Source organism: Chiloscyllium plagiosum, unplaced genomic scaffold (genome assembly GCF_037043375.1).
Source record: "Chiloscyllium plagiosum isolate Xiang-an unplaced genomic scaffold, Cpla_swu_hap1 HiC_scaffold_32, whole genome shotgun sequence".
In the NCBI taxonomy this organism is placed as follows: Eukaryota; Metazoa; Chordata; class Chondrichthyes; order Orectolobiformes; family Hemiscylliidae; genus Chiloscyllium; species Chiloscyllium plagiosum.
In genome coordinates, this window is record NW_028270170.1 from 34,871,549 (window position 1) to 34,897,239 (window position 25,691).

At 42.6% G+C, this 25,691-nt stretch overlaps 1 protein-coding gene across 1 annotated transcript in view; it reads left to right on the forward strand.

Moving 5' to 3' along the window:
• Window positions 1-25,691, forward strand: part of LOC122539982 (integrin alpha-8-like) — a 151,409-nt gene that overhangs the window by 14,392 nt on the left and 111,326 nt on the right. Inside the window, exons 2-3 of the mRNA XM_087977898.1 lie at window positions 7,202-7,332; window positions 19,653-19,750. Coding sequence (XP_087834024.1) covers window positions 7,202-7,332; window positions 19,653-19,750 — 229 coding nt within the window. The remainder of the gene's footprint in view (window positions 1-7,201; window positions 7,333-19,652; window positions 19,751-25,691) is intronic.

Here is a 25,691-nt window from a genome sequence, read left to right on the forward strand (position 1 = left end):
AAGAGAATCCTCAATTAAGACCCTTTGTGCTTCTGACCTCTAAAGCCTTTCCGCATTTAGAAAAGAATCTATGCCTCTAATCTTCCTATCAAAGTGCATTACATCACATTCTCCCTTATTGTATTCCATCTGCTACTTCATTCTCCACAATTCAAGCCCTTCTGCAGCCTTGCCATTTCCCATACCTGATCCTCCACTGTCCACAGCTTAATTCACAGCCGATGCCTTTCCCCCATTCCCCCCGTGCTCTCTGACCTACACTGACTGACTGGAAAGCGATATCTCGATTACAAATTCTCATCCTTGTTTCCAAGCCTCACGCTTCCCTACTTTTACAATCTCTTCCAGCCAAACAAACCCATACGCCCACACTCTAACTTTGGCTTTTTGTGCATCCCCAGCATTAAGTACTTCACCGTTGGTCATTGTACTGACAGATATCTCAGCCTCAAATCCTGGAATTTCTCCCGACACCTGTTGCCCCTCTACCTCACTTTCTTCACAAAAAAGCTGTTTAAAGCCAAGCTTTTTGATCTAAAATCCCCATATGTGACACCCTGTCATACTCTTCATTTATAATATTCCTGTGAGGTGCACTTGGAACTTTTGTAATATTTGAAAAGCACTATATAAAAATGAAATGTTTTTCTTATGGCTAGGTCTCCCTGAATGAGAAGGAAACAAGAGGTTTGTAAATAAGGCCAAGGGCAATGGAAATGATAACCAGTAACTAATTGCCTCCAGTTATCCCATTGTCTTTGCAATTTCCACATATTTTTGTGTATATGTATTAACGAAGTCTTTTATTTGGGGCTTTGCCTTCTCCTCTAGTAACTCACAACAACCATCTCAAAGGTAAATAGAAACTAATAACAAATATTGGCTAGATTAGAGTCATATAGTCAGAGAGGTATACAGCATGAAACAGACCCTTCATTCCAACTTGTCCATTCCTACCAGATATCCCAACCTAATCTAGTTCCATTTGCCAGCACCTGGCCCATATCCCTCCTATTCATCCCTTCCTATTCATATACCCATATACCCATCCAAATGCCTTTTAAATGTCTCACTTGTATCAGCCTCCTCCATTGCCTCTAAGGCCCCTTTTATAATTTTCTCCTCTCACCCTAAACCTATGCCCTCTACTCCTGAACTCCCCCACCCCAGGGAAAAAACTTTGTCTATTTATCCTATCCATGCCCCTCATGATTTTATAAACCTCAATAAGGTCACCCCTCAGCCTTTGAAGCTACAGGGAATACAGTCCCAGCCTGATCACCTGATGAAGGAGCGTCGCTACAAAAGCTAGTGTGCTTCCAACTAAACCTGTTGGACTATAACCTGGTGTTGTGTGATTTCTAACAAAGTCCTACTAAGATTTGCTTTCCCAAAATGCAGCACCTCGCATATATCTAAATTAAACTCCATCTGCCACCCATTAGCCCATTGGCTCATCTGATCAAGATCCCGCTGTAATTTAAGGTAACCTTCGACGCTCCAGGGAAAACAGTCCCACTACATCTCCAATTTTGGTGCCATCTGCAAACTTACTAACTATACCTCCTATGTTTATATCCAAATCATTTACATAAATGATGAAAAGTAGTGGACCCAGCACCAATCCTTGTGGTACTCCACTGGACACAGGCCTCCAGTCTGAAAAACAACCCTCCTCCACCACCTTCTGTCTTCTACCTTTCAGCCAGTTCTGTATCCAAATGGCTAGTTCTCCCTACATCCCACCAGACCTAAGCTTGCTAACCAATCTCCCATGGGAACCTTGTCGAACACCTTACTGAAGTCCATATAGATCAGGTCCAATGCTCTGCCCTCATCAATCCTCTTCATTAATTTTTCAAAAAAACTCAATCAAGTTCATGAGACAGGACTTCCCACACACAAAGCCATGTTGACTAACCCTAATCAATCCTTGCCTTTCCAAATACTTGTAAATCCTGTCTCTCAGGATTCTCTCCAGCAACTTGCCCACCACCGACGTCAGGCTCACCGGTCTATAGTTCCCTGGCTTGTCCTTACCACCTATCTTAAATACCTCATTAGCCAACCTCCAGTCTTCTGGCACCTCACCTGTGACTATTGATTGATACAAATATTCTTAGCAAGGGGCCCAGTAATCACTTCCCTAGCTTCTCATAGAGTTCTAGGGTACACCTGATCAGGTCCAGGGGATTTATCCACCTTTATGTGTTTCAAGACATCCATCATTTCCCTCTGTAATATGGACATTTTTCAAGATGTCACCATCTATTTCCCCACATTCTATATCTTCCATGTCCTTCTCCACAGTAAACACTGATGCAAAATACTCGTTTAGTATCTCCCCCGTCCCCTGCAGCTTCACACAAAGGCCACCTTGCTGATCTTTGAGGGGCTGTATTAGCTCCCTAGTTACGCTTTTGTCCTAAATATATTTGTAAAAACCCTTTGGATTCTCCTTAACTCTATTTGCCAAAGCCATCTCATGTCCCCTTTTTTTCCTTCCTGATTTCCCTCTTAAGTATACTCCTATTGCCTTTATACACTAAGGATTCACTCAATCTTTCCTGCCTATACCTGACATATGCTTCCTTCTTTTTCTTAACCAAACCCTCAATTTCTTTAGTCATCCACTATTTCTGACACTTAACAGCCTTTCCTTTCACCCCTGAAAATGTGTTGCTGGAAAAGCGCAGCAGGTCAGGTAGCATCCAAGGAGCAGGAGAATCGACGTTTTGGGTATGAGCCCTTCTTCAGGAAATTCACCCCAGCAGGAAGGTACTTTCTCTGGACTCTCATTATCTCATTTCTGAAGGCTTCTCATTTTCCAGTCGTCCCTTTATCTGCAAACTTCTGCACCCAATCAGCTTTTGAAAGTTCTTGCCTAATACCATCAAGATTAGCCTTTCTCCAATTTAGAACTTCAACTGTTAGATCTGGTCTATCCCTTTCCATCACTATTTGAAAACTAATAGAATTATGGTCGCTGGCCCCAAAGTGCTCCCCAACTGACACCTCAGTCACCTGCCCTGCTTTATTTCCCAAGAGTAGGTCATGTTTTGCAGCTTTTCTAGTAGGTACATCCACATACTGAATCAGAAAATTGTCTTGTACACACTTAACAAATTCCTCTCCATCTAAACCCTGAACACTATGGCAGTCCCAGTCTATGTTTGGAAAGTTAAAGTCCCCTACCACAACCACCCTATTATTCTTACAGATAACTGAAATCTCATTCCAAATTTGTTTCTCAATTTCCCTCTGACTATTCCGGGATCTATAATACAATCCCAATAAGGTGATCATCCCTTTCTTGTTTCTCAGTTCCATGCAAATAACTTCTGTGGATGTATTTCTGGGAATATCCTCCCTTAGCACAGCTGTAATGCTATCCCTTATCAAAAACACCACTCTCCCTCCTCTCTTGCCTTCCTTTCTATCCTTCCTATAGCATTTTTATCCTGGAACATTAAGTTGCCTGTCCTGTCCAGCCCTGAGCTACATTTCTGTAATTGCTATTATATCCCAGTCCCATGTCCCTAACCATGCCCTGAGTTCATCTGCCTTCCCTGTTAGATATCTTGCATTGAAATAAATGCAGTTTAATTTATCAGTCCTACCTTGTTCTCTGCTTTGATCCTGCCTGTCCTGTTTGACTCACTTCTTTTCTTAACTGTACCAGCCTCAGATTGATCTCTTTCCTCACTTTCTCCCTGGGTCCCAACCCCTCACTTTATTAAATTAAATCCTCCTGAGCAGCACTAGTAAATCTCTAGATGTAGGTTTGCTTGCAAAGCTGGAAGGTGCATTTTCAGATGTTTCGTCACCATACTAGGTAACATCTTCAGTGAGCCTCCGAACGAAGCACTGGTGATGTAGCCCACTTTCTATTTATATGTTTAAGTTTCCTAGGGTTGGTGATGATGTCATTTCCTGTGGTGACATCATTTCCTACAGTGACGCCATTTCCTATTCTTTTTCTCATGGGGTGGTAAATGGGATCCGAGTCAATGTATCTGTTGATAGAGTTCCAGTTGGAATACCATGCTTGGAGCTACAAATGCATAGTTGAGCTACAAATCTTCTCAACACTGTCTAGCAAATCTCCCTGCCAGTATTTTAGTCTCCTTCCAATTCAGGTGCAATCCATCCTTACTATGCACGTCACTTCTACCCCAAAAATGTGAATTGTTCTCTCATACACCAGCTGTTCAGTCATACATTCATCTGCTCTATCCTCCTATTCCTACCCTCGCTAGCTCATAACACCGGGAGCAATCCAGATATTACTGCCCTCAAGGACCTCCTTTTTAAATTCCTACCTAACTTTCCATATTCTCCCTTCAAAACCTCATCCTTTTCCCTTCCTATGTCATTGGCACCAATGTGTACAATGACCTCCTGCTGAGCCCTCTTCCCCTTGAGAACATTCTGCATCCTCTCTGAGACATCTTTGATCCTGGCACCAGGGAAGCAACACACCATTCTGTTTTTCACTGCTGGCCACAGAAACGTCTGTCTGTGCCCCTGACTAGAGAGTCCCCTAACACAATTGATCGCTTGGAACCTGATGTACCCCTCATTACTTTAGAGCCAGTCTCAGTATCAGAAACTTGTCTGTTCATGCTACATTCCTTTGAGAGTCCATTACCCCCTACATTTTCCAAAACAGCACACTTGTTTGAAATGGGGATAGCTACAGCAGACTCCTGTACTACCCATCTACCTGTCCTACCTTTCTTGGAGCTAACCCATCTACCTGACTGTAATTGTGGCTTTATTTCCCTTCCTATAGCTGCTATCCATCACATTCCCTAACTCTTGTAAATTCCTCATTGCCTCTAACTGTAGCTCCAACTGATCCATTTGAAATGACAGGATTCACAACCAATGACATTTATTGCAGATATAATCCTCAGTAACCCTTCAACTCTCTCTCAAAACTTCCACAACCAACAAGAAGAGCACATCACTCTACTAAAAGCTATTTTGCTTCTTCCAATCTACAGACCCACAAAATAGCGCCATCTTATTGCTCTGCAAAACACTGTTCCAGGCTAACTTAATACTTCTGGCTTATAATTAAATCAAGAGACAGATCCTAATTAAATCAAGAGACAGATCCTAATTAAAACATACAATTAAGAACAAACCCACTCTAGTCACTATTGTAGATTTACAGCAAGGCTACACGTAAAACTATTGACTTATCTATTTCTGTGCTGTGACCTCTCCCCAACAGGTGCCTCCAAGATCAGTTGTGAATTTTGCTATCAGACAAAATTGCGTCTGCTGAAGACCTGATTTATTTTCTTGGCTACAGTATCTTTTCCAATAGGAAACCACTTGTATTTGTACTTTATACAAGTTAGCACATTGTAATGAGGTGAAAAAATGCAATACAGTTGCTTGAGTGGTTTATATTTCTATTCTTCAACTGAGGACTACAAATAGATTATGACTCTTTACCCTGCATTTTGTATGTCATAAATCAAAGGATTCAGTGCTCAGCTGAGAAGTTATGTGTTTGCCTTTGGATCTCTGCACTTACAACAGTTTCAAATAAATGTAGGCGAATTTACTTGCAAGCTTAATGCACTGCTAGAACCCTGAAACAGAGAAACATGATGTGAGTGATTGCAAGACCAAAGCTAGGAGATGGGCTAAAATATGGTATGAAAGACAGCTCAATAGCTTTGGTGGAAAAGTAGATTACATTCAAAGAGTTTGAACACAGATACTGGGGAGAAAGAGGAAGGAATGAATAATGTTGACATGAAGAAAGAAAATGAGGGATATCATTCCCGTGCAGTGGAAGAAGAATTTGGGAAAAAATAATCAAGTTCAAGTTGAAATGTGTTGATGTTAAAATCTGTATCAGACTTCCTTGTCATTTTGTATATGGTGTTGTTAATTATGGGTTAATAATTTGGAAATACATTGTTGTCAAATAATTTGGTAGTGTCACATATCAGTTTGATTTCCTCAGTTAGATTTCTGAAATGCACAATAACCCTTCACCATAGTGAATTCTTTTGAGAGTTTCTGTTCATGCAATACATTGTTCGACATAAGAACACATTACACTTCCCTAAATCCAGAATGTTTTGCCTTATATTACCATAATTCTCTAGTGTGGGCTGAGATACTTGTAATGCTCCTGCAGTCTAACCAATCAGCTATAAGGGTAGATCTCATCAAGTTATTTTAAGGTGTGCAGAAAGATACCCACCTCTGAATGAGAAGGCTATTTTACCCACTAATCTGTGATTCAGACAGTTAGAGCACTTACAGTTTAAAAATTAAGGGTTTCCCATTTAAAATGGAAATAAGGGCTTTTCTTTACTTGGGGTTGATAGTCTGTGGAATTCTGTTCCCCAGATAAACAATGGAGATAGAGCCACTGGATCTTCTTAAATTTGAGATAATCATTTTTGATTGACAGGAGAGTAAAAGGGTATGGTGGGTAGATGGGAATATAGAGGGGAGCCCTCCATTAAATCAGCTATGATCATATCAAGTGGCAAAACAAGTTAGGGTCTGAGTGGCCTATTCCTGCTCCCAATACATAAGTCTTTGGAGCTCTACAGAACTGCTTGTTTGGTGCATCAGATCATTATGGAAAGTTGATTCAATTTCAAACTTCCGTCACTGGGTTTGTTACTGCTGCCTCACAGCGCCAGAGACCCAGGTTCAATTCCCGCCTCAAGCGATTGACTGTGTGGAGTTTGCACATTCTCCCCGTGTCTGTGTGGGTTTCCTCCGGGTGCTCCGGTTTCCTCCCATAGTCCAAAAATGTGCAGGTTAGGTGAATTGGCCATTTTAAATTGCCCGTATTGTTAAGTGTAGGGGAATGGGTCTAGGTGGGTGTGCTTCAGTGTGGACTTGTTGGGCCGAAGGGCCTGTTTCCACACTGTAATTAATCTAATCTCTATGTCAGATTAACGTAACTGAACATGTATGATAGTGTACAATCTCATATTTGCACATCTCAGCTATAGTACCTCCAAGATATTTATAATTGAATGCAGAAAAGTTTCAGCTAAATTTCTGTGTACAAAGTAATTCTGTCCACAATTGATATACTAGAAGTAAATGTAATAAAAAAGTTTTTAGTTCAGAGGTAAGATACAAACAAACTGAAAGAGTAAAGTATTACAACAGAGAAAAATAATTTAAAGATTTTCCTGTTTGTTTGCAGTCCAGGTGTGCTGATTGGTGCCCCCAAGGCAAATACTACACAAGAAAACATAATAGAAGGTGGAGCAGTGTTTCTCTGTCCTTGGTCAAGTAATGGAAATCACTGCAACATAATACCATTCGACACGGAGGGTAAGTTCAACAGCTCACTCAGTTGATTCTGCAAATTGTGGAGTTTGTAGCCTCTGATATTACAGTCCGCAAGAACAGTGTAACTCTAAGTCAACTTGAGCAAAATTTGTCACCTACCTAAATCCCTTTAATATCAATGGAATATTGAACACTTCTGCTCACGATAATGAGTATAAAATATATCAGCCAAGATCTTCTAGTCTCTGGGTCATCACAGACTGGATGTATGGCCATAGATGTCAATGCCATCCTACAGACTTCCTGATATGTTGCCTCTGTGGCTATTGCTCAGGAAGTTTGAATTTCTGAAAGGGATTTTCCTGTTCTTCTGGACTGTTTGAGAAAAGGATTTGAGTTGAAGCGGGGACTCTAGGCAGTTCTGAAGAAACATTAAAACTTGTGAATGCAGCATACTGGTCTGACTCAACTTGTATACCTCAACATAGAGCTCTAGCATGATCAAACATTCATTTTGAATTTTGTTTCTGATTTGTTACTGATCTGTTCCTGGTTATTCTCTCTGGGAGCTGGATAGTTACCTGCAAAATGTTAGACAGACAATTCCTAAGGAAGGAATTGCTTGTCCACATCCCTGAAAGAAAGTTTATGACAAACAGAGAAATAATAGGAAAAAAAGTAGGCCATTCAGCCCTTTAAGCCTGGTTTGTCATTCAATATGATAAGGGCTGATCATCCAACTCAGTGCCCTCTTCCTGCTTGCTCCACATGCCCTTTGATCCCTATAGACCTAAGAGGTTTGCAGATGACACCACAATTGGAGGTATGACGGGGAGCAAAGAAGGTTACCTCAGAGTACAACGAGAACTTGATCAGATGGGCCAATGGGCTGAGAAGTGTCAGATGAAGTTTAATTTAGATAAACATGAGGTGCTGCATTTTGGAAAAGCAAATCAGTGCAGGACTTATACACTTAATGGTAAGGTCCTTAGGAGTGCTGCTGAACAAAGAGACCTTGGAGTGCAGGTTCATAGTTCCTTGAAAGTAGAGTTGCAGATAGATAGGATAGTGAAGAAGGTGTTTGGTATGCTTTCCTTTATTGGTCAGAGCATTGAGTACAGGAGTACATTGAGAGGTCAGGTTGTGGCTGTACAGGACATTGGTTAGGCCACTTTTGGAATATTGTGTGCATATCTGGTCTCCTTCCTATCAGAAAGATATTGTGAAACTTGAAAGGGTCAGAACAGATTTACAAGGATGTTGCCAGGATTGGAGGATTTGAGTTAAAGGGAGAGGTTGAATAGGCTGGTGTTGTTTTCTCTGGAGCGTCAGAGGCTGAGAGGTGACCTTACAGAGGTTTATAAAATCATGAGGCGCATGGATATGATAAATAGACAAGGTTTTTTCCCAGGGGTGATGGAGTCCAGAACTGGAGGGCATAGGTTTAGGGTGAGAGGGGAAAGATATAAAAGGGACTTAAGAGGCAACTTTTTCACACAGAGGGTGGTACGTGTGTGTGGAATGGGCTGCCAGAGGAAGTGGTTGAGGCTGGATGGGTATAAGAATAGGAAGGGTTTGGAGGGATATGGGCCAAGTGCTGGCAAATGGGACTAGATTAGGTTGGGATATCTGGTCATCAAGGACGAGTTGGGACAAAGGGTCTGTTTCCATGCTGTACAGCTTTATGACTCTCTTAACTATATCAATCACCTTCTCGAAACCAGTCAAAGTTTTGGTTTCAACCCGTTTCTGTGGTGAGCTGACATCACCTAACTTGGGGAGGGGGGGACCTTGAAGGTGGATCTGACGGATCTCTGAATGAGCCAATTTTGGGGACGTTGGGCAGGATTCTTTTGGCAGCACAGGAAAGATGGTGACTTTTTAAAATACATCCAGGCAGGAACGAGAGTGTCACCATCTTCTTGGGGGAGTGATCCTAATGAGCAAAGGGCACACTCAACCCAAACTAGTGCGCCTTTCTTTCCTGGCATCTTAAACTTTTTTTTAGAAAGTAGAAATCCCACTCATGCTTTTTTTTAAAATCATGCCAACTGCTTTATGACTTGGCTGGCATAATAGTAGAGTCAATTATGTTTTTCATAAGCTCAGTTGGTCCTTCAGTATTTATTTATGTACGGTGCGCAGGTTACCAATTTTGGTATCCACCCACCCTTTGCATTATGGGAAAGTAACTTGATAGTGTGGTGCTGGAAAAGCACAGCAGGTCAGGCAGCATCCAAGGAGCAGGAGCATCAACGTTTCGGGCAAGAACTTTTCATCTTCTTGATTAAGGGTTCTTGCCCAAAATGTCAATTCTCCTGCTCCTCGGATACTGCCTGACCTGTTGTGCTTTTCCAGCACCACACTCTCGACTCTGATCTCCAGCATCTGCAGTCCTTACTTTCTCCTCATAGATGGGAATGTGGAGTGCCAGCCTATATTACATGGCCTTGCCCACATCCACTGAAAACAGAAGTGGCAGGGGCATGTAATATCCAGCTCCTAATCTAACTCCTGAGTAACTATACAACTGACCCACACCCTGATCAGTGACACTAACTTGCCTCAAATACAGACCACCGAAGCTCCCCAAAATCCATCCCCAGACCTGATCCGACCCAATCACTCTGATGACTCTTGCAAACTTGACTAACCCTCACCATCCATTTTCAATCCTGACCAACCTGACCACTCAGCCTCACCATTGACCAGCTCCCAACCAGACAGCCCACCTTGACATCACCAAACCAACCACAAACCCACCTACCCACTCAACCATGTCACCCACCATACCCACCTCCCATTCCTGGCACCCTATCTAAGCATCGGTCTGGGGGGGTATTGGCTGGAAGCTCTCAGTTATCAAGCCTTCCTCCCTGGTGGCCTTGATTCCTGAGGAAGACCCCCACCCCCTCAGTGGTCTTGCCATTGGTCGATGGGTTTATGGTTTGATAGACCTTCCTGCAAAGAGGAAGCATGGATCTCTCCTTGTCTCATCAATGCCTCAGAAAGATTCTGACCTTTGGTTTTAATCAGAAGAATTTGCTCAAAACTGTATGTTTTTTGCATTCTTGGTTTATCCAGTGTGAGTCATACAGTCAACAATTCCTAGCTCGCTGGTACTGTGAAAGGTTTGAATTGCAGGATGGTCAACAGCCAAATGATGCAGCAGAATAGGATTGACTCAGTATGACACCATGGTGTGATGTGGCGAGATATATTGACAATTTGCCACTATCACATTGTGGTACTTAACATTAGCTCTCATAAAACAGTGACAAGGTGTGGGTCACACAGTACTGAAGAACTCAATATCCTTTTATCACAGCTCATGGTACCTACCTCTGCACACTGTGTCACAAAGCTGGTCCTTTTTTCTAAAAGCTCTTCCTTTTCTCAAGGATACTGTGTCCTTGATTTCTTTTTCAGAGGGGTCATAAAACACTCCAGGCTCTGAAATCGCTGGGTTTGGTACAGAAATAAAAGGGTATTGAGAGGTGTTTTTGTCTATAAGTAAACAGATGAGACTTTAGGTTAAAGCCTTTATGTTTAGAAGTGACCTTATTAATGAAAGAGGAGTGGCTAGTACTGGAAACTGAAGTTCAGTTAGCAGATGAGTTCAGCAGTGGACTGTGTGAAGAAAGGCTGCTAAACTCTCTCTCCTTCTATCCTTCTAACTTCGGCCTGTATACATTTTTACTGTGTTTAAGGGATTTGCTTATTGGGACCGTTGTGTATATTCGGAACAGCTTACTTAAGTCTAGTCTGGATAGACTGAGTTCTGTAGGTATTCTTTATTCAGTTCTTTGTGTTTCATTATGTAATGTTGTGAATAAATTTTTGTCCGTTTTAAAACCTGGTAGTCAACCTAGCTAGCTTACTCTGGGTAACTTTCACTGTACACTTACCAAAACAAATTGCAAAGTGATGGTCTGGGCTACCTGCTTAAGGATGTTTTGAGTAGTGTGGCCTAGTCCATGACAAATGCAATTGTGACCTTCTGGGCTCAAACTGAGCAATTTGGGTGAAATCTGTAACATGCTTCCCTCAGTCATGCTCCAAGAGGACACAGTAAGATGGAAACTGAGACCTTTAGACCATTGGCTCACATATATGATATGGTGATGTTATCACGACAATGTCCCTTAAAGGTATATTGGACATCTGCTGTGAGACATAACACAACAGGAAAGGGACTAACATGGACAAGAAGACCAATCAGATATTTGTATACTGAGCTAGATTTCTCTTTCCCCATCCTATCAATATCCTACTCCCCAACCGACACAGGGAAGTGCCAACAGGAAAGCAGAGTGTGTCAAATATTCTGCACTGGTCCAGTTAATGCCCTTCCCCAGAGATCTGGAGAAAGGAGGCAGAGGTTGACTCTGGGGAGCAAAGTAATTATTTGAATGGAAGGATTGGATACCTCTTCTGCAAATTCAAATGGACTTGGAAGTTTTACCCATTCGAGACTTGACGTCAGTCTGGATTTTCTACCATTAAGGCGTTGGTGGGTCAAGGATGTTTTCTTGAGCCGACTCTGCATTATAAATGACTTCTGGCCCCACAGCTCAAGATATAGTAATGTCATTAGAAGCACTAACTTGTCCTACATTGCTACCACCTCATTGCAAAGAGAAAATGTAACTTTCAGTAACCACCCAGAACTCGCAATTCAACATCAATCTTCCAATATAATAGGAAGAATCTTCAAAAATATGTGAAGTTCCATTATCTGAATGACTATTCTATGTGTGTGGTGGAAAAAAGTTCCAGTTACCAACTAACTCATATAAACTGTTTCTTTTTCTGTAATTTAAAAAGTAAGAGAATAGGCAAGAGCTCATATCAAATAAAGAGCTAATGACAATGACCAACATTTTTTTGAGCCATGTTCATTACCAAATACCATGCATATAATTCTCTTTAATATGGTGTGTTGACTTGCTGACTGCACTGGTCTTTGATTCAGAGCTTTGCAAAATATGTGCTTAAAGGTTAGCAGTGTGCAGTTGTGATGAAGGTGGTATTCATTTTATCCCATCTGGATTCATGCCAGACACATCATTACAGTGGAGGAAAATCTCCACTGCTGAGAAAGGCAGCTGGACTTCTTGGCCAGAGGCTGTGTGGGGGAACTGACATGGAGCAGGCAGCTGGATCTATGTTTGTTAAGTCTGTAAGACCAATTGATTGTTGCAGCAGTTGCTAAGCATTCAACTCATCAACACTTGAACTCAAACTCAAAACTGAAACAGTTCAATGAGCTGAAAGACCAATAACTATATTAGTCAGGTGGAAATGTCTATCTAGGAGAAAGTGAGGACTGCAGCTGGTGGAGATCAGAATCGAGAGTGTGGCACAGCCTGTCAGGCAGCATCCGAGAAGCAGGAGGATCAACGTTTCGGGCATAAGCCCTTCATCAGGAATGAGGCTTGTAGGCCAGTGGGGGCTGAGAGATAAATGGGACGGGGGGGTGGGCCTGGGGGGAAGGTAGCTGAGAATGCAATAGGTAGATGAAGGTGGGGGAGGAAGTGCTAGGTCAGAGAAGAGGGTAGAGTGGATAGGTGGGAAGGAAGATGGACAGGTAGGACAGTTCAAGAGGGCAGTGCTGAGTTGGAAGGTTGGATCTGGGGTAAGGTGGGGGGAGGGGAAATGAGGAAACTGGTGAAATCCACATTAATCCCATGTGGTTGCAGGGTCCTAAGGCTTTCTTCCTCAAGGCATCGGTGGTTAGTGTTTGGCGATGGAGGAGGCCCAGGACCTGCATGTCCTTGGCAGAGTGGGAGGGGGAAATTAAAGTGTTTGGCCACAGGGCGGTGGGGTTGGTCAATGTGGGTGTCCCAGAGATGTCCTCTGAAATGATCCACAAGTTGCCATCCCGTCTCCCCCAGGTAGAAGAGACCACATCGGGTGCACCGGATACAGTAGATGACATTTGTAGAGGTAGAGGTAAATTTCTGTCAGATGTGGAAGGATCCTTTGGGGCCTTGGACGGAGGTGAGGGTGGGGTGGGGGGGGGTGTGAGGGCAGGTTTTGCACTTCACGTGGTGGCAGGGGAAGGTGCCAGGAGTCGGGTCAGGGCTGGTGGGGGACATGGATCTGACGAGGGAATCGCAGAGGGAATGGTCTGCCGGAATGATAATAGGGGTAGGGAGGGAAATACATCCCTAGTGGTGAGTTCTGTTCGTAGGTGGTCGAAATGGAGGAGGATGATGCAATGTATACGGAGGTTGATAGGGTGGAAGGTGAGGACCGGGGCGGCGGGGGGGGGGGTTCTATTCTTGTTTGGGTTGGAGAGCTGGGGTTTAAGGCAGAGGTGCGGGAAGTGGAGGAGATGCACTGGAGGGCATTATCGACTACTTGGGAGGAGAAATTGCAGTCTTTAAAGAAAGAGGCCATCTCGGATTTTCATGAAACAAATGCATACAACGTCACTAAAGCAGTTCAGTGCTGTACAGGTCATCTAGGGAACAGATGCAGCAGAGGACGAGGAATTGGGAATAAGGGATGGCGTATTTACAGGAAGCAGGGTGGGAGGAGGCGTAGTCCAGGTAGCTGTGGGAGCCCATCGGTTTGTAGTAGATGTCCGTGGTTAGTCGGTCACTAAAGATGGAGGTGGAGAGGTCCAGGAGATTGTTCAGATTGGAGACCTGTGATCAGTGGTGTGTCACAAGAATCTGGGTTCACTGTTGTTCATCAGTTATATAAACAATTTGGATGAGTATATAGGAGGCATGGTTAGTAAGTTTGTGGATGAGACCAAAAATGGTAGAAGAGTGGACGGTGAAAAAGGTTATCTAAGGTTACATTGGGATCTTGATCAACTGGGCCAGTGGGCCTTTGAATGGCAAATGGGGTTTAATTTAGATAAATGTGAGGTGTTTCACTTTGGAAAGACAAACAAAGGCAGGACTTACACAGTTAATAGTAGGGCCTTGAGGAGTGTTGTAGAATAGAGAGACTAAGGGGTACAGATACATAGTTCCTTGAAAGTGGCATCATGGGTAGACAGTGTGATGAAGAAGATATTTGGCACATTTGCTTTCTATATTTTGGAATGGCACAAATAATTGAACGGGTTATGAACATACAATTCAGGGGTGAGGGAGTTAGCACTAAGCCACGCTGCCATACCAGGGCTAATACAAAAAATATTTACTGCAGAGGTTAAATGGGGGTCTGTTCAGTTATTGAATCCTCCTCGGGCCTCAGATACACGTAAACACAATCCTGCTCAAGTAAGAAATGCATTTTGTTTGTCTCTTGGATACAGTCAAATTCCAAGGTTTGTTTGTTTCCCTCACTGTACAGAATTGAACTGCTTTAGTGACGTTGTATGCATTTGTTTCATGAAGTAGAGCATATGTTTGAAATTAATCCCATTGCTTTATCAGGGTATCAGTGTCACTTGTCCATGGAATGAGTTCCATCTGGTCAAGAACAATTAACTCACTCCTGATTGGGGATTAACCGTGTGACTGTTCTGGACACAGTTCTGTATAAATGGAGCTGCATCGTACCAGTGGAGGAAGCAGCAAGCCATAATTTGATTATAGGTTCTTTCCCCTGCTCCTTTCCCCTCAGGGACCATAGTGTATTGATTTTCCAATATACTGAACATACTGACTTGGTTTAAGCAATTTTTAATATTGTTGAACACTGGGCTGAAATGGGAAGGCAAATTGTTTATCAATGTTTACAAAGCAATTTAAATTTTACAGTACCTTTTTCTCCCCTGCTGTAGCTCGGCAAACACTGAACCCAATAGTAAGTAGCTAATGTACAAACATTGTTGCATTGTTACTCATTGATGCCCCAGTTAGTCACTAGACTGAAGCCACATCGCATCCCAGAGGCTCGAGGGAGTTGGGGTGGTGTGCAAATGTTTGATAGCAAGCTAGAGGGTCAATAGACAATAGACAATAGGTGCAGGAGTAGGCCATTCTGCCCTTCGAGCCTGCACCACCATTCAATATGATCATGGCTGATCATCCTTAATCAGTATCCTGTTCCTGCCTTATCTCCATAACCCTTGATTCCACAATCCTTGAGAGCTCTATCCAACTCTTTCTTAAATGAATCCAGAAATTGGGCCTCCACTGCCCTCTGGGGCAGAGCATTCCACACAGCCACCACTCTCTGGGTGAAGAAGTTTCTCCTCATCTCTGTCCTAAATGGTCTACCCCGTATTTTTAAGTTATGTCCTCTGGTTCGGCACTCACCCATCAGCGGAAACATGTTTCCTGCCTCCAGAGTGTCCAATCCTTTAATAATCTTATATGTCTCAATCAGATCCCCTCTCAGTCTTCTAAACTCAAGGGTATACAAGCCCAGTCGCTCCAGTCTTTCAGTGTAAGGTAATCCTGCCATTCCAGAAATTGACCTCGTGAACCTACGCTGCACTCCCTCAATAGCCAGAATGCCTTTCCTCAAATTTGGAGACCAGAACTGCACACAGTACTCCAGGTGTGGTCTCACCAGGGCCTTGTACAGCAGCAGAAGAACCTCTTTGCTTCTATACTCAATCCCTCTTGTTATGAAGGCCAGCATGCTATTAGCCTTCTTCACTACCTGCTGTACCTACATACTTACCTTCATTGACTGGTGTACAAGAACACCCAGATCTCTCTGTACTGCCCCTTTACCTAAATTGATTCCATTTAGGTAGTAATCTGCCTTCCTGTTCTTGCCACCAAAGTGGATAACCATACATTTATCCACATTAAACTGCATCTGCCATACATCTGACCACTCACCTAACTTGTCCAGGTCACCCTGTAATCTCCTAACATCCTCATCACATTTCACCCTGCCACCCAGCTTAGTATCATCAGCAAATTTGCTAATGTTATTACTAATACCATCTTCTATATCATTAACATATATTGTAAAAAGCTGCAGTCCCAGTACTGATCCCTGCGGTACCCCGCTGGTCACTGCCTGCCATTCCGAAATTGAGCCATTTATCACTATTCTTTGGTTCCTATCAGCCAACCAACTTTCAATCCAAGTTAGTACTTTGCCCCCAATACCATGCGCCCTAATTTTGCTCACTAACCTCCTATGTGGGATTTTATCAAAAGCTTTCTGAAAGTCCAGGTAGACTACATCTACTGGATCTCCCTCATCCTTCTTCAGAGTTACATCCTCAAAAAATTCCAGAAGATTAGTCAAGCATGATTTCCCCTTCATAAATCCATGCTGACTCTGACCTATCCTGTTACTACTATCCAGATGTGTCGTAATTTCATCCTTTATAGTAGACTCCAGCATCTTTCCCACCACTGAGGTCAGACTAACTGGTCTATAATTTCCTGCTTTCTCTCTCCCACCTTTCTTAAAAAGTGGTACAACATTAGCCACCCTCCAATCTGCATGAACTGATCCCGAATCTATCGAACTCTGGAAAATAATCACCAACGCATCCACGATTTCTCGAGCCACCTCTTTCAGTACCCTGGGATGTAGACCATCAGGCCCTGGGGACTTATCAACTTTCAGACCTAACAGTCTCTCCAACACCAATTCCTGGCAAATATAAATTCCCTTCAGTTCAGGTCCTTCAGCCACTGTTACCTCAGGGAGATTGCTTGTGTCTTCCCCAGTGAACACAGATCTGAAGTACCAATTCAATTCTTCTGCCATTTCTTTGTTCCCCGTAATATATTCCCCTGTTTCTGTCTTCAAGGGCCCAATTTTAGTCTTAACCATTTTTTTGTCTTTCACATACCTAAAAAAACTTTTACTATCCTCCTTTATATTATTGGCCAGTTTACCTTCGTACCTCATTTTTTCTCTGTGTATTTCCTTCTTAGTAATCCTCTGTTGTTCTTTAAAAGCTTCCCAGTCCTCCATTTTCCCACTTATCTTTGCTATGTTATACTTTGTCTCTTTTAACTTTATATGTTTCTTAACTTCCCTCGTCAGCCACGGCCACCCATGCCTCCTCCTGGGATCTTTCTTCCTTTTTGGAATGAACTGATCCTGCAACTTCTGCATTATACACAGAAATATCCGCCATTGTTCCTCCACGGTCATCCCTGCTAAGGTACTGCACCACTGAACTTTGGTCACTGGCCAAATTGGAAAGCTAAGATAAACCTAGGAAGAAATGGTCCTAATGGAGCCTGGATTAGGCTTTCAAGGAAGATCAGATTACTTACAATGTGGAAACAGGCCCTTCAGCCCAACAAGTCCACACAGCCCCGCCGAAGCGCAATCCACCCATACCCCTATATTTACCGCTTACCTAACACTACGGGCAATTTAGCATGGCCAATTCACCTGACCTTCACATCTTTGGACTGTGGGAGGAAACCGGAGCACCGGGAGGAAACCCACGCAGACACGGGGAGAATGTGCAAACTCCACACAGTCAGTCGCCTGAGGCGGGAATTGAACCCGGGTCTCTGGCGCTGTGAGGCAGCAGTGCTAACCACTGTGCCACCGTGCCGCCCACGAGGGGAGAAGTTTGAATTGCTGTAAAAGAACAAACTGAGAGTCAGAGGTGGTGCAATGAGCCTTGAGGAAGATGAGCATTCAAGATGATGTAAGACCTCAATCTTGGTTCAGTTGGTGATTCTCCTGCCTCTGAGTCAGGTTGCATTGGATGGAAATCCCACTCCAGAGTCTTCAGCACATAGTCATTTCACTACACCACTGACTGAGTACTGCATTGTCAAACATTAAACCAAGCCCTATTCTTCCTTTTCAGTTGAATATAGAATCACACAATTATAGAATCACACTGATGAGGCCTTTCAGCCCACTAAAATCTATACCATCAAAAGCTACACTAAATTTACACTTCTCCTATTTTCCACCTCTAGGTCCACCTCCTTGAATGTCATGGCATTTCGAGTGCTCAACCAAGTGCTTTTTAAAGTTTGAAAGATTTCCCACCTCAACCACCTTCCCAGGCCCCCATTTCAGACCCCCACCATCAATGGGTGAAAATAGGTATCCTAAACTCTCTAAATCTCCTGCCTTTAAGATTGTGTCCCTTTGTTATTGACTCTTCAACTAAGGGGGAAAACTGCTTTCTATTCATCCTGCCCATGCCCCTTATAATCTTTTCTCCCTCTCAACTTGCCGTGCTCCAAAGAAATCAACCAGAGTTTTTCCGACCTCTCGAATTAGCTCCTCTGCAATCCTTCCAGTGTAATCACATCCTTCCTATAGTGCCGATATAAAAATCACATAACTTTTTTTTAAAAATGTTTAAAAAGAGTTCCCCTAGTCTCCTGGCCAACTAACTAACACCGTGATAAGCAGATCACCTGCTTTTATCACATTACTGTTTGTGAGAATTAGCTGTGCACAAATTAACTATTGCACTTGCTGAAGTTACATGAGCAATGACACTTCACTCCCATTTGAAAATGAAGATGTTTGACAAGTGGTCAATCTTGTATTGACAGAAGTAGAACACTGTGTAAAGAAATGGTTTTGGCATTGGTCCTGAAAAAGCCTTTTGCTGGCTTATACTTCTGTTTCTTGTTCTCAGTCACAATTTATCTCGAAGTAGTGCTCTTGATGAATATTTGTTATTGCACCAGACATCTCTCTTTCTCAGGTCTTCTCTCATTTATTACTTTGTGCAGTTGAAGAGTCTTGGGACTATTAAACCATCTGTACTTGTTAGAATTAGAATCCCTACAGTGTGAAAACGAACCCTTCAGCCCAACAAGTCCACACCAACCCTCCCAAGAATAACCCACCCTGACCCATTCCCCTACCATAGTAATTGACATTTACCCCTGATTAATGCACCTACCCTACACACCCCTGAACACGACAGGCAATTTAGCATGGCCAATCCCCTTAACCTGCACAACTTTGGATTGTGGGAGGAAATCAGAGGGGAAACCCATGCAGACAAGGGGAGAATGTACAAACTCCGCACAGACAGTCGCCTGAAGCTGGAATTGAACCCGGGTCCCTGGTGCTGTGAGGCATCAGTGCTCACCACTGAGCCACCGTGCCACGGTTGAGGACAGGTTTTAACTTTATTTCAACATCCTCAATGACTTGAATAGCTTTGCAAACATTATTGCCCAGACTCCCACTTCAGGAGCTTGGTGTTATGCTGGTTGATTGCTTTATTTCATATTTCCAGCATCTGCACTACTTCACTTTTCTTTATCTTTGACTGAACTAAAGCCACAATAAGATCTTGCACCTGCAGGGAAGCAAGGAGTGGAAATTTGAGAGATGAAGCAAAATTAAATATGGCAAATTAGGGTATTCTGACAAGAAATACAATTAATTAAAACCAGTTCATACACTCTATCACTGCGCTGAGTGTCTTTCGATTGCCAGCACAGTTTGTCAATAATATGAATTTATTCCTGCAGGTAACCGACATATTCACAATGTCATAGAAGAAATGAAAGATTACAAATCCCATCAATGGTTTGGGGCTACAGTCAAATCACTCAAGGACCAAGTTTTGGTGAGTTCATGTGGTGCAAATCTAGAAGAGAGCTGATGGAGTGAAATTTCCTTTGGAATTGAGCCAGGAAAGTGGTGTTGTGATAATATCACTGGGCTTGTACCACAGTCTAATGCTGTGGTGAGATGGGTTTAAACAGCAAAGGCAACAGGTGGTATTCAAATTCAACTGATCGAAAATCTGGAACTGAAAGATAATTTCAGTAAAGGCAAGTATGGTGCTGTCATTTGTTAGTTCACTGCCACCCTTTAGGGAAGAAAGTCTGCAATGCTAACCAGATCTGTGACTCCAGGCCCATAACACTCTTAAGTCCCCTTTGAAATAGAGTCATAGAGCTGTACAGCATAGAAAAAGACCCTTCAGTACAACTTGTCCATGCTGACCAGCTATCCTAAATTAATCTACTCCATTTGCCAGCACTTGGCCCATATCCCTGTAAACCCATCCTATTCATATACCCATCCAGATGCCTTTTAAAGGTTGTAACTGTACCAGCCTCCACCACTTCCTCTGGCAGCTCATTCCATATACGTGAAATGGTTGCATCTTAGGTGCCTTTTATATCTTTCCCCTCTCACCATAAACCTGACCATGCGGAACCTTGCTGAATGCTTTGCTGAAGTCCATATAGACAATGTCTACTTCCTTGCCTTCATCAATCTTCTTTGTCACTTCTTCAAAGTGGTATAGGAAGTTACTCAGGTCAAGAGCAACAAATACTTACCTTGTCAGTGATGCTCCTCATGAAACATTTTTTTTAAAAAGCACAATTGGGATGAAATGCATCCACAGAGCAAAGCATCAAGGGAAGTTCGGGTTCAGGTTGCTGAAAGCCCACAGAAAATCAAGCACCTCCAATAATAGCTATTCTACTATAATGCACTTGAAATTTTAATTTTCAAATAAGAAAAAGGATTTTCATTCAATTGTGTGTAAGGGCACTTTTGGAGCACACACACCAAATCCAAATCTTTATTACTTTTAATTTTTGGATTTTTTTTTTCTTTTCTCTGTTTTCTTTGCACCGATTTGCTGATTTTGTCTTGTTTACGCTCACTCCTATATTTTGTTGCATTTTAATGACATTCACAAGGACTTTTAACATAAATGCACCAGTATAATGGGTTTAATTTTATATTCACCTTCCCAGTTAGATCGCTCCCTTGCTCTGGAATGTCTACAATTGTTGCAACCCTCCGAGATACTAATGTACCTTTCATTCTCTCCTCCTGCACTTTCACAATTTCCTTTCTTCTATCATTGTTGGTCATAGAACATAGAATACAGAACATAGAACAGTACAGCACAGTACAGACCCTTCGGCCCTCAATGGTGTACCAAACTTTTATCGCCCCTAAACCTTCTTCCAATCACCTTAAAATTATGTCTCCTCGTAATAGCCATTTCCACCCCAGGAAAAAGTTCTGGAAGGGCTTATGCCCGAAACGTCAATTCTCCTTCTTCTTTGATGCTGCCTGACCTGCTGCGCTTTTCCAGCAACACATTTTTAAGCTCTGATCCCCAGCATCTGCAGTCCTCATTTTCTCTTAATTGGAAACACACTAGCTTTCGGAGCGACGCTCCTTCATTAGGTGATAGTGGAGGGCTCAATCCTAACACGGAATTTATAGCAAAAATTTATAGTGTGATGTAACTGAAATTATACATTGAAAAATTGATTGTCTGTTAAGCCTTTCATCTGTTAGAATACAATGATAGTTTCACTTCTTTCATGTGTAAATAACAAAACCTTTTTTTTAAAAAAGTTGCATTCTCGGGGTTAGCTGTTAACAATGGTGATAGTTAGACAATATGTTGAAGGTGTTAGCCCCCTGTGTTCTCTGTCTATGCCATGATGTTTAGATTGATTCTAATCTAAAAAGTGAGATAACTTAGTTTTACATGAATTCATGCAGTTTTTGAGTTCAGAGTTCTACATGAATGCATGCAGTTTTTGAGCAAAGTATAATGTAACCCTTCAAGGACAAATTCACCCCACAAAATATATGTGTGCATGTGGATCTTTGTCTGTCTGTGTGTGTGTGTGTCTGTCTGGGTTGGGGGTTGTGAGTGTGAGAACATGTATGTGTGTGTGTAGTGAGTGCAGAGTGTCTTAAGTCTGTGAGTATTTCTGGGACAGACTCACTGGAGAGAGTGGTGTTGGGAGTTGGGAAACAAGACCAGGAGATTGGCTCTCACCATGTCTCTCCCCTTCCTGATGTCACATCAGTTGATCAGGACTTTTTAGGAAGGACACCATTAGCTGCTGGAGGCTTTAGCTGTCAGGCAACACCACATGCAGCCTACCAACATCAGTGCAAAGGGATGAGGCCATTACATGATCGGAAATTGAAACTAATTAATGTCTGACCAGGGAGCACTGATGGAATACTTGTAGAGACAGTATGTCAATGGGAGTCTTTTACACAATACAATACAACACAGCCCTTCAGCCCACCAAGCCTGTGCCGATTCCTAGTCTTTATTTAGACCCACTACCTATTGCCCATGTGCAGTTTCTATCCCTCTTTCCCTTCCCCCACCTGAAGATACTCATAATTTTGTAAGCCTCTGTCAGGTTGCCCCTCGACCTTTGTCTTTCCAGTGAAAACAATCCGATCTTATCCAACCTCTCCTCATACCTAAACCCCTCCAGACCAGGCAATATCCAAGTAAAGCTTCTCTGTACCCTCTCCAAAGCATCCATGTCTTTCTGGTAGTGTAGTGAACAGAACTCTGTACAATATTCCATCATCCCACATAATTAACTGTTCTTCCTGCCTACAGACAATAGAAGCCATAGTCTGCCATACTGTGCGCCAGCAGGTTATTTGTTGCAGGGTATGGGGAAAGCACTACAGTTGAGCTTATCTTGATATTTAGACATTAGTACTTTCCAACAAAAACTGCACACAAGCGACTCAGAACAGGAGTCCTGATATCTGGGCCATGCCCCCAGCCTGTCAAGTCAGTTTTAGCTGAAATCATAGGTAAGGTCAGTGTAATAAAAATATTTTAGAGGTCAGAAATACAAGATCAGCAATAATTCCTCAGACAGTGAGAAGTGGTCATTAGCACTGCTGCCTCACAGCACCAGGGACCCAGGTTCGATTCCGACCTCGGGCAACTGTCTGTGTGGAGTTTGCACATTCTCCCAGTAGCTGCGTGTGTTTCCTCCAGGTGCTCTGGTTTTCTCCCACACTCCAAAGATGTGCAGATGAGATGAATTGGCCATTCTAAATTGCCAATAGTGTTTGGTGCATTAGTCAGAGAGAAATGGGTCTGGATGGGTTACTCTTTGGAGAGTCGGTGTGGACTTGTTGGGCCGAAGGGCCTGTTTCCACACTGTAGGGAATCTAATCTAATCTAATCTAGAGGTATAATGGGAATATCACTGGACTAGTAGCATCTTGGGGCTAGTGTTATAGAACAGACAGACTTAGGGGTTCAGGTACCTAATTCTCTGAAGTTTGTATCACATATAGACAGGGAGGTTAAGAAAGTGCTTAGCACACTTGTCTTTATTACTCAGACCTTTGACTATAGGAGTTGGGATATCATATTGAGGTTGTACAGGATGTTGATGAGGCTTCTCCTGGTGTATTGTGTCCAGTTCTGGTTGCCCTATTATAGGAAGGATATTATTAAATTGAAGTGGGTCCAGAAAAAAATTACCAGGATGCTGCCAGGAATGGAGGGATTGAGTCTTAAGGAGAGGCAGAATAGATCGGGAGTTTTTTCAGTGGAGCATAGAAGGGTGAGGAGTGATATTATAAAAGTTTCTAAAGTCATGAGGGGATTAGATAAGGTGAATGGCAAGTGTCTTTTCCCTAGGGTGGGGGATTTCTAGGAGGGAAAGATTTAAAAAAGACATGAAGGGGTACTTTCTAACACAAAGAGTGAAGTTTGTGTCATATATAGACAGAGTGGTTAAGAAAGTGCTTAGCATGCTTGTCTTCACTACTCAGACCTTTGAGTAAAGGAGTTGGGATATCATGTTGAAGTTATACAGGATGTCACAATGTCTCTATGGTTAGCACTACTGCCTCACAGCGCCAGGGACCTGAGTTCAATTCCAGCCTCAGATGACTGTCCGTGTGGAATTTATACATTCTTCCCTGTGTCTGCGTGGGTTTCCTCCCTCAATCTAAAGATGTGCAGGTTAGGTGAATTGGCCATGCTAAATTGCCCATAATGTTTGGGGATCTATAGGTTGGGTGCATTGGTGGGAGGGTGGGTCCCTCTTCGGAGGGTTGGTGTGGACTTGTTAGGCCGAAGGGCCTGTTTCCACATTGTATAGATGCTGTGTGAGGAATGTGAGGTTTGTGTGAGGAATGAACTTTCAGAGGGAGTAGTGGGGTAGAGTTCAAACTTTAAAAGACATTTGCATAAGAACATGAATAAGAAACTCTTGGAGGGATGTAGGCCAAGTACAGGCAGGTGGGAATATCATAGTTTGGATTGTAGCCAGACTGATTGGACCAGTGGGTCTGTTTCTATACCGTATGACTCTATGACTCTAGTTATTCAAAGGCCGTGGTTAATGCTTTGTGGATGCATATTCAAATGGTGGAGTTTACACTCAATCAGTAAAACAGGAACTGTAAAGTTAGTCTCACTAATGGTGACCTTGAAACTACCATCAATCATTTTGGTTGAAGTTTGTTCTTTAGGGAAGAAAGTCTGCTGTCCATCCCTGGTCTGGTGTATTTGTGAATCCAGACCGACGGCAATTGTAGAGTAAAGGGAATTATACTTGCACTCTAAGTATAACCACTGAGCATGTGTCATAGTGATGTCAGATTACATGGTACTGGAGCATGGCTGTCTAGTGTTATGAACCAGGCAAGACACCCTCAAATCATTTCAAGAAAATAGCCCAGACCCTCACTTTGTTAGTTGTTTTAAGCAGGTGAACAATGGAAATTCCAGGAAAGATGCAGCTGGTCAATTTGCTTAGTTTTAAACAAAACGGAATCTATTTACAGTATTACCAAATGAAACACAAATAAAAGAGAACTGAATACCAAATAATTTAACCGATCCAAAAACCCTAACAGATCATCCCAACTTAATAATGCTGTTCCCCATACTTGCAACAATCTCTAAAAACACTTCTTGGCTCTAAAGATAAAATCAAGTCCAGGGTCTTACAGGAGAGAAGCCAGAGAGAGAGAAGGATCAGCCTGGACCTGCTTCTTTGGAGACCAGCAGTTTTTCAACTCCTGTGCTAAAACAAAACCCAACCAGACAAAAGCAGAGCTGGGAGAACTGACCACTCCACTTTCATTATACAAGTTTTTTTTATTTAAAATACCTTTGTCTACTAGACCATGGAAGTGTCCAAAAGCTAACATTTGAGAGAGTGCAAGATATTAACTGTAATAAGAACCTGACGGAACATTTTTTTAACCATAGATTTTGGAAATTCATACACTTTTCATGCATTCACATCACGAGATGGGCACGGGGATGTTTTTGTTAACTATTTGCAACTTCCCCACTTCAAAATAAGGGTGTTTGTGCTTCCTTTGTGTCTTTATTTGCTTATGAAGGAGGTTGGCTAAACCACTCTATTCAGAAGGTTGATTTGTACTGACTAACCAATGGGATCTGGCTTGTGGAGATGAAAACCAATCAGGGTTCCAGTTCCTATCCATTGGCCAAAGAACGAAAGCTTGAATGATACCCCTGTCACTACAGTCAATATTCACAATGTCAAAATCTTGGACTTCCTCCAAACCAATGCTATGCAAGAACAGCAATGGTTGTGAGGTAAGGCCTTCCATGGCAGATGGCAATAGTGAGTAAAACTGGCCCTTATCAGCATTTCTCACAATCACAAGGAATCATTGAGCTTCCTTTATAACAGGACTATGGGTCTGCATACACCACATGGACTGCAGCAGTTCATGAAAGTAATTCACCTCCACCCTCACAA